Below are 10,318 nucleotides of genomic sequence, written 5' to 3' on the forward strand. Positions count from 1 at the left end.
CAGTTTTGCATGACCCTTGGGCAATCTCTTATCTCTGTGTGCTTCAATTCTCTAGCTATAGAATGAGGGATAACACTCTCTTTGCTTTCTTATATTGTAAACTCTTACTATGCTTACTATACATGAAGCCAGTGGAACCCCTAGTGTGGTGCTGACTTTGGTACTATTAAAGTAATGCATTATGTTATTAAGGCAATTCCATAAAGATGTAAGGTTAGATGTTAAAACACATATGAATATATTATTAATATATAGAAGTATAAACAAAAAATGGACTTTCACAATTCCTTGCTGGAGTCTGATACTATTTCATCCTAAACACTGCTGTATACACAGCCTGAACTGAGTAGTCAACAGCACTTTCAATTTCACTCAGTCTGAACATCATATACCATCAAGAGTGCCCTTGGACAAATCCTCCCTTCTTACTGCCCCTGGAAATCTAGCTCAAGTACCTGATGTTTGATTTGATCTCTAACTTTCATTTCTCATTGTGAGAGACAAATAATTTGCAGGGAATGATTCAACCAAGTGAGTCCACGTACATCCCCCATCACCACCCTTCTCCCCCCACCAGTTCTTAGGGTGTGAGACTGGGGCCTTTAGTCCAGGTCCAGTAGAATGTGACAGACAGGACTGCTGAAGATGGGACTGTAGTGGCTATCAGGTCAGCTGTTGTTGATCTGGACTTGTGACAAACTTCTCTTAACTGTTGCTCCTTTAAAACACTGAAAGGTCCAGTATGAAGTTTCTGGGGGAAAAAAGAAGAAAAGGAGAGAAATATTAATGAGAAATTTAGTCGTCTAAATAAGTCTCATACAAAACAGAATACATTATTTATGAAACACATGGATGTAATTCGAAATAATATTTCTTAATCTGGAAATTTCAGCTACAAAGTTGGAGGAAAAAAAAAGACAAAAGCAAGAAGGCTGCTAATATAAAATGTTCTGCCTTTTTTTTTTTTTAGTCCTGTGTTCTGTGTATGGAAATGATGAAAAATCAAATTCAATCTTCTCATTTCAAATGATACAAGAGGCTGCCAGGCTCATTTTAGTTTCCAACCACTAGTTGAAATTCAGGCTTAAGGGTGCATCCTGTTTGCATCTGCAAATGGCTTTATCCATATGTACAACTCCACTGAGATCAATAAGATTACTTGTGAGAGTCAAGTAACCCAGGCATGTAAATATTTGCTGAATTTGGACTAAAACTGGAAGGGAATGTAAACGTAGGTGGTAAATCCTACTTAAGATAAAGGATAGCACCCACAATGACTGAAGTTAAGAGAGTTAGTTCAGGTGCCTGTCTCCCCTTTTGCCCTAGTAGAGGTTTACTGAGTTCTAAACAGCTTTATGAACCAGAAGGATCTTTAGCTAAATGTCTACAAAATGTATTGAGAATTAGTAAGTATATGGTTCTGTTTGGTCATTGACTTTTGTTACAAGAAATCAGCTCCCCAAAGAAAAGGAGATAACACTGAAGATACCTTTTATCTTGATATTCTGTGGGGAAAGGAATTCCAGGATAAGTGCACATGTATAATGCAGCTACTGCAGTCCCAAGCAAAATGCATTCATTGTATGAGGCTTCAGAGCACATTACAGAAAATGTAGATGCTTTCTACACAATTTCCAGACATGGGTGCTGAATAGGAGGAAAGGGGGTTAAATGTACTATTTAGGAACTAAAGCAAATCATTCAGAATGCACAAATTCACAAAGCCACTGGGCCTGTCCCTCTGTCCATTCAGTCTCTGCCTGCTGAGTGAATCGATCCAATTGCTTATCTTTTTAGGTTTATGCTTAAACTGATGGAATATAATTTAATCTGTCTCTTGTTTAAATGTAGCAGTGAGCAGAAATGGCATTCAGTAGTAAAGCATCCTTCTGGCATGTCCTTCTTTCTACTTGCATCTCAGTTCTGCCACCCAGTATGCAAGCCATCTGAGATTCAATTTAAGACAGCAATCTTTTTTTCAACCTCACAAACTTGCTAGTTTACCATCCCATATGCACATTCTGTGTGTTTATGGGCCAGCACTATAGAGTGGAATAGCACCCTTTTGCATGGCTGTTTTGGGAGTGGTGTAGGTTCTTCTCACCAAGGCAGTTTATGCATTGACAAGATTCTTGGTATAGGGCTGTTAAAAGTTTTACTTTAGTCTCCTTTTCACTGCTAACCACTTAGTAAATTGAAACATCTTGGCTCCACAGAGTGCAGCTTCTACCACCATTTATTTAGGATGCTGTCATGCCTGGGGCTACAACATTATTTCAATATATAATGAGTTTCAAAGATGCAAAACTACTGAGTGCATGTTTTATTCATTCTTAAATTGCAAAGAGTGCTTGGTTTCCTTTTGATGCCTACCGTATTAGCATATGCTACCTGTGTGCTTCTGCAGTCACTTAGTATTTGAATGTATCTGCCCTCACCAGCTATAAAGCATTAATGTTTTGCACTTGTATAGCCTTTCATCCAAGGAGCCGAAAGTCTTTTGCTGACAATGATAAAGAATTACGGTCCCCTTTGAAGTGGCTGAGTGCTGCTACCTTCACCCTACTGACGGGCAGAGGGAGGTGACTTCGCCCCGCATCCAACGCGGGGGAAGTGTCAGCGCTTGCAGCCCCGGAGCATCCTCTGCAAGCGCCGCTTTGTCCAGCCTTCGCACTAATGACACTCTGCCCCACAGCTTTGCCAACAGCCTCGGAGGGCAGCGTTCGGCCCGGTTAGCGGGCTCAGTTGTTTTTCACTGCCTCACGAAGGCATTTGGCGTAGGGGGTGGCCTGGATGGGGGAGAAGGCGGCAGCAGCCGGAGGGACCCGCGCCCAGCCCCGGGGCAGAGAGCGCCCCGCCGTGCGCAGCTCCAAAGCCCCGTTTCCAGACCAAACGAGGGGAGCCCGGGTGCAGTCGTGCCTGGCGGGCTGTTCCAAAGGCAAGTGTGAATGCCCGAAGGCGCTCCCTGCGGACCCGGCCCACACGGACGGATTTACCTGGCCGCGCTCCGCCGGGGCTCAGGGGAAGGGCACCCTGGAGTGGAGCGGCACGCAGCGCCTGTGGGAGCAGCCGTGCCGGTGGAGCTTCCTGCGCAGGGCCAGGTTGGCTGCGGAGAGAGAGGGAAGGAGGGAGGGAAGCGGGGCGTGAGAGGGGCGGCCGGCAGTGCCTCTCCTGGGCCGGGCCGGCCCCGGAGCTCCCCGGAGTACCGGTGCCGTGCCCTCCCGTGCCGCCGCTGCTTCCCGCTAGCGAGTCTGCGACAGCTGCCCACCTTGGGTCCCTATTTATCCCCGTCCCAGTCGACCCCCCCTCCCCCGCCTCCCCGAAGTTGCCAGACTCCTGGGATAGGCGAAGCATCCTCTCCCGCTGCCGCTAGAAGTAGGGACGAAGCGCACAGATGGATGCGCCTGATCCAAACTCGTCCCGGCGGTCAGAAAGCGCGTGTTGGACGCGGCGAGCCGAGCACTGCCCATGGCAGGCACGAACCCCCCGCTCCCGCCCCGGCACAAGCATCCCGCTGAGGCATCGCCTACCTGGCCGCTGTCCGTAGGCTGGGAGGAGGCTCGCCAGGAGCACAGCCACGACCCAAAGCAGCAGCTGGAGTCTCATGTCTGCAGTCCAGGCGGAGGCTAGCCCTGGGCTGTGTTTGTGTGTGCCGGCGAGGAAATGCACGCACAGGCTGCCGTGAGGGGCCGGCAGCGCCAGCAGCCCTGCCCGCTCACATGCCAGGGACCCGCCGGGGAGTCAGGGCCAGCCGCCTCCAGCAGCGGGGCTAAGGATCAGGCAGGGCCAAGGCTCCTGGCTTGCGCTGCGGTCTGGGCCTCCCTCCCTTCCCTTCTCCCGTTCTTTCTTTTTCTGTCACTCCCCCTTATTTTCCATAAGCAAACAGAGCAGGAATGAAAAGCCCGTGTAAACAGCAGCTCCTGTCAATGCGTAGGGGCAAGGAGCCTCTCGAACAATGCGGCCACTCCACTTTAAATTCAACCCGGCCAGGAAAAAAACATATGTAAAACAAGCCCCGATGTTCCCTCCCCCATTTGCAACTGTTTAAACTCTGCATTGCCCATATTGGTCCCACATGCAGACACCAATAGCAGGGGCAGGAAGCGCCCCCCCGACCTTTGTTCCCCCCCGAAAGCGGGGGCAGGGAAGCCCCCCAAGCATGGCCCTTGTCCCGGCTCAAATGCTTTCTCTTTTCTCTAAACTAGCCGCGAAGCTGTGGCTATTCAAAGTGAAACTGGCAGTAGTTAAGTCTAATGGGTGTCTTTTGTACCGTCAACCATTTTTGAAGGACCAGAATATTCAGGAATTAATTTGTGAATTTTTTTACCGTGTAGGGTAAAACAGATGCATCTGTTCCAGCGGTGACAGTTTGAGGCAGCAGTTTTGGATGGGACATCCATTTGCATGGACCACCTGGACATTGCATTATATCTGTACTTGATTATGATGACAGCTCGCTTTAACAAGCCGGGCTGAATCCAATTGGTGCAGATAGCCAAGCCTGAAGAGAAAAAAGACAAAACCTGTGGAATTTGGGAGCAGCAGTGATGGCTTTGAAATCCAGTGAATTACTGCTGTCAGTTGAAATTCGACTGGTCCTTTTCTTTTTTCCAACCTACTGATTTCTTGTGATGAAATAACAGCCAGTTACTTGGAAAAAAACTTAATATTTGTTCCTTTTTGGGAAAAATTCTGTTTGAAAACATGCAGGAAGGAATAAATTTCTATATAAGTTAACCACTACTATTATTACTAGGTAACTATTATTGAAAGTTGAATAAAATTATTTGCCTATTTCCTCAAAGAGTGGAATATATAGTTGGTTTGTTGGTTTGTTTTTGTTTTGTTTTAATTCATTTGCCCCCGTACTGTTTTCCCTTACTGTGGGCTTTCCCATTTTGTTGAAAAGCCTATTTAACACAATAGTGCATGCTAGGCCCTCCTCGTAGTTACACATCATTACTTGGTTACTTAATTTGTCTAGGTAGAGTATGCCCATATGAATTAAAAAACAAATTGCAGCTCAAATACATGTGGGACATAGTTACTAAATGTTGTTTAAAAATGATACCTAGACTGCTGAGGAAGGTGTCTCAGACAAAACAGTAACGAAGGAAAACCTCTGCTGGTTGATCAGATTGGTCTGTCACGTCCCAGTGTTCTTCTTTACAGCTTGGTGGTCATTAAGTTTTCTCTTTGTGATTTCTGGCCTTTAAAGTGAACTTTTTTTTTAATATTATTGCTACTAGCTCAGCTGAAATCAGGGTCCCGTGACAGAATTTTCTTAAGGGGATTATAAATTCAAGTACAAATGTAGTGGAGTAAGAGAGGAGTGCAGTGGCCAGATCGCTCAATGAGTTTGTAACAGAGCCAGGGTTCCATCCTCAATATCCTAAATGTCATTCTGGCTCCACTAGGACACGTTTAGGGATGTGCTCTCTTGCACACCATGAATGAAAACACACTGGCCACCTCATTCATACAGCCCTGCAAATGACCATCACTTTCATTCAGCAGGTGAGGTTCAGGCTCATAACCTTAAGGTGGAAAGTAGTGTAGACTTCAAAGCGATAGGGACTTTTCAAAAAGCTAAAAGGCAGAAAGAATGCATAGACTATTGCCAGTCCCTCGGGCTATCTAGGCCTCCTCTGCACCTGAATGTGGTGAAGTTTACAGAGCTCCTGAGGTGACATTAAATTTAAGGGATTTGATTAAGTTGCAATAATTAAGTGCAATATTTATTGGGTTTTTTCCCCAGTTTTGTATACTATAAGCTGTTAATTCCACTGTCTGTGCCAAAGTTTACAAATGTTTATTTGACTAATAAAATCCAAGCCACTGTAACATGAGCATGACAGTTATTTGAATTTTCATGTAAAATACAGTAATAATTCTATGCTTCCCCACTGAAGAAACTTCTAAAATGTAATACAGCCCCACTCCAGAGTTTGTAGTTCTTCTGCAAGCAGCTTTCCTTCAGATGCTTTCACGTGACACAGTGCTGCTTGAAATTAGGCAAATAACAACTCGGTAGAAGGTAGTGATGTAATAGTTCTGCCTTTTTCAATGTTTGCTGGTGGGTTTTGTGCTGCCTTAAGAGGAAAGGGAATGTAAAGTGCATAGGAAAGCTGGAAGTCTGTAGATAATGCTTTATGACCTAGAAGAATTGGTTCCTTGAATCAAAAGGTTTCCTTCTCTTATAATCTGAAAGGAACATAATAAAGGAATGATAATTTCAGCATTTATTACCTATATCATTGCTACTTCTCCAACATTTTCTTCCCTATTTCATCCTTGATAGGATCAAATAGTCAGATTATCAGTTTACATACAGAAAGTGAAAAAAAATAGTTAGCATATTGCAGAAATATTTTTTTAACTGTTGAATAGGAACTTGTTAACTGTAAGTAACACACGACACTATCTTTTGCTTAACACATTTCAGTAAGTACTGTACCACTTCACTGGTTATGAATTGTTCTGGGTGACATTTTCAGTAGAGTGACTGCTACAGTCTTACTCGGGGAAAAAAAAATTTTGAAAACATGGTGTCATTTCTAATAATAAAATTGGAAGAAATAAGGGGAAAGTGGCTGAAGGAATATCAAATCATTTTGTCACATATAGGAGAATAAAAATTATCTTGATAAATGAAAGAGCAAGTCACTGGAAGAACAAAAGCTGAAATAATGTGAGGAAGTAGTAAAATGCATAGTATTAAAAAATAGAATAAGCAGAGTTAGATGGTTACAATAGGAGAGAAAGATAATTGGGCACCTCCTAGTATGCAGTAAAAGATTAATTAGCATTCCCTATCGCTCTGCTAGTCAGAAACTGAATACTACCTTTGATTTGAAAGCCAGCCCATAATTATAAACTCTAGTGTTTATTGTTAATATTTGAAAACAGCTTTCAAATGCTATCAGTATAAAATGTTAAGTGAAACTGCTAAGTACAGGAATTAACTGTTATATACAGAAATACTGGTTTCAATCCTAGTACCTCAAATACCCTTTGGATAATAGCTCTTCCCCTCTTGGAAGCCTGTAAAAACACACAGATCATTGTGGCTCTCTACTGTTTCATCAGAAACTATGCTGAATGCTCAGCAGTGATAGTAACTGATAATAAGTGAAAATTCTTGTTTATTTTGTATTGAAACTGTCAGATAAGATATATATACCAGAGTTTCTAGTCAGATTTTCTAACTTTGTCTTCCCCAAATTAATCCATCCTGCTGATCCAGAGGAATTATTTCACTAATCAGACAAGATCTGGGATAAACATGTTTACAGGCCAAAGGAATTTTGTGAAACACATCTTCAAGTCAAATTACAAATGTCACTAGGGAAAGTTCTCAGCTTTTCCCTGCTCCTTTCTATTACACTGGGAGATGGTAAGTGGGCTGTGCAACAAACAAAATTAAAAAAATTCAAAAAGATCATGTGAGTAACTGCTTGAAAGGAAGAAGTTGGCCAAGAAATGCTCAAAGGGATAAATTTTGAAATGTTTAGGTGTCTGTGATTTTTTTTTTCACCACAAATTTCACTGGGATTATTATCTCATGGTTTTATAAGGTCTATGTTCCTGCCATGAATATAAAGGATGTTTTTTCTTCAGCCCAGGGTACAGCACCAGATGCCAAATACAATGTTTGCCTTCTTCATTGACTATAATCATGGAGACTACTTTTTCTAGGCAAAATTCATTAGCTCAAAAAATATGATTTCAGGAGAAAATGATGCACTCTGTCCTGATTTTTATCTGTGCTTGGAAATGAAAACCTACCCAGAAACGAAAGTCTATTCCCCCTGTTTGCCATTTTATGTTTTTTCCGGAGGAAAAATACCAAAACACTTCCCTGCTTATTAGTGCTCAGCTGCTTTCCTGCCTGGGGGGAGACAGTGCTCCAGAAGAAAATGGTAGTCAGCAAACAGAAGGAATGTGCACTAGTAACCTGACACTGGAGACAGATGTGCTCAAGGAAAGGAAATGGGGATGGCTCAGACCAGACTAAACCTTGTATATATATATGGGGTTTTTTTGTGATGTTTTCTATGAGTGTTGCAGAGATGCACAACCTAGAAAGTGTATTTTCTTTCATTTTAATCTGGGAAGAAAGTATTCTGTGTTCCTGCCATCATTTCCATGTTCTTACTGCAGTACAAGTCATAATTACAATTATTAGAATAATAATAGAAAGGTAAAACATGCTCTGGTAGACTTTGTCTTACTTCTGTGACCCTACAATCTGTGTGGTTGATTTTTTTAAAAAAATTGAAATACCAGCCTTGCTCCTGAATAATCAGAAATTATGAAATCCCTCCTAGGCAAAAGGCAATTTCATCAGTTGCCCATGGAACTGTATTGATGAATTTTCTTTTTTACTTAAGGAAAATACATTTATGTGGGCTCCAAGGTGCACTTATTTTTCTGTTTCCCTCCATCCCTTCAAAGTAAATTCAATTCTAAGATTCATCTAGGAAATACATACACATATTTCTTCCTAATAGGAAAACAAAGAGGTCAATTCTGGAGCAGCAGTGCCTGTGATCCCCACCAGTGCAACCGCGTGTTCCATTTCAGGCAACCCATTTGGGGTCAGATTCTTCTCTGGCACCGGTCATAATTTCAGAGCTTTTTTAATTTAAAGAGTCATTTATATTGTCTTGAATAAATGATGTTCAAGAAAAAACCTACAATTCTTGCAAAGCACAAGGTTCTATAATAAATTTTTATTTGCTGGTTAACTTTCAAATATGTAACCCTCTTACAAGTTATCATGTAATTAAGGCAAACATATCTGTACCTTTCTGCTGCTGCTTTAACACACACATTTAGGAAAGAAAGGTGCTTACTGCAGTATTTAACATTGAAGTTACTGTTTATATTTACCAGGGAAATTTCAGAAAATAAATACAGACGTATTTTTGTCCTAAATTCCAGGTTTTAGAACTTCACATGCAGTCGGAAAATCATTAGTTTTGCCTAAATCTATCCATTCAGCTGTACAAGTTTCTGTAAGCTTTTCAGACAGAAAGCGTTAACTTCCTGGAGATAATTTTCTACATAACTAATCTTCTGTTTTGGATTTGGGCAGCCACTAGCCACAGTAAAATTTTAATGCAGGAGGTGTTAGGACAGGCTTGGCAAATTTCTGTAAAGATTGGTTGAGTGATTACTTGAAGGTGAATTTCAAATTAAACTCCAGGTTTTTGCATATTTATACTTTTGACTTCAGGTACTAAATTTGGATTGCAGCTTCAGTAGATCCTTTTTGTATGTTGCTTGCGCGCTACCATTAGGGATATGGTGTCTCATGAAGCAGATCTGTACCAAGAGTGAGCACAAGTCCCCACCAGGGAGTCCAGTGTGATGTAATGTTTTAGTATTCCAAATAGTTGTCACCATTAATGTTAACTCTCTGCAAGCCTGGTCACCATCTTGCACCCAGGTGAAATGCGTGCTTTATGTAAGGGTTTTCTTATGAGGGTTTGGACCTGTTTAGTACACTCCTCTGACCTTTGCCTCCTGACAAAAAGACTGCAGAGCTGTCTTGCTCTGGGCTTTGATACTGCATTTTCAATGTTTCCTACCTGAATTTGTTCTTTATCTGTTGTGATCAGGAAGGTGAGCTTTGCTGTGGCCAGCACAGCTGGCAAGAGGTACAAAAGAAGAAAAGGTATCTATGATTTCTCTGCTTTTCTGACCATCAGACAGTCTGAAAAGAATGAATTGCAAACTTTCATTCAAATAAAATGAAACAGAAGATAAAGAATGGAGGCAAGAAAGTCAAGCTTATATTTAAGGAAATGGTGGATTTCTCATTGAATTACCATATTGTTTGTGTGGGAAAAGCTAATGTTTTCAGGTTGCATTATATGTAGTTTTGTTTATTTGAAAAGTTTTGGAGTGTTTACTCTTAGTTAGGATAATATACCTACATGATAATTAGCCTTTTTGCTAGCTGTTCTAGATGTTGCATACTTCTAACTAATAACAGATTTTTCAAGGGATAAGCTTTACATTGTGGACTTGTGAGATCTTTCTATGCCAGCACTTTTCTTTTTTAATTACATACGCTGGATGGTTGTGTAATGTGCTGTGGTAACAAAGTCTGCCAAACTGAAGAGATTGCCTTGGAGAAGCTCTCAGTGCTTTAACTGCTGCACTTGCTGGGTCACTGCTGTGATCAGTGCTTGCTGTGGATCTCATACACTAATGATCTTACCATTTCTCCCCCTGTTGAAGCTGCACTGATAGGAAAGGTGGGAAATTTTGAGGAAAAAAGCCTACTACAAGACAGAACACAGTAATC

The 10,318-nt window shown here is 41.8% G+C and overlaps 1 protein-coding gene across 1 annotated transcript; it reads right to left on the reverse strand.

Annotated features, from left to right (window-relative positions):
* Positions 1 to 288: 288 nt before the first annotated feature.
* On the reverse strand, positions 289 to 3,824 carry APELA (apelin receptor early endogenous ligand). The gene is made up of 3 exons (XM_014260656.2): positions 3,531 to 3,824; positions 2,997 to 3,106; positions 289 to 751 (listed from the first exon to the last, which is right to left on the reverse strand). The coding sequence occupies exons 1-2, from the start codon at positions 3,604 to 3,606 to the stop codon at positions 3,018 to 3,020; spliced, it is 165 nt and encodes a 54-aa protein (XP_014116131.1). The 5' UTR covers positions 3,607 to 3,824; the 3' UTR covers positions 289 to 751; positions 2,997 to 3,017.
* Positions 3,825 to 10,318: the final 6,494 nt, after the last annotated feature.

The sequence above is a fragment of the Pseudopodoces humilis genome, chromosome 6 (genome assembly GCF_049639895.1).
Source record: "Pseudopodoces humilis isolate 2021_Gansu_Grassland_sample_001 chromosome 6, ASM4963989v1, whole genome shotgun sequence".
NCBI classification, from domain to species: domain Eukaryota; kingdom Metazoa; phylum Chordata; class Aves; order Passeriformes; family Paridae; genus Pseudopodoces; species Pseudopodoces humilis.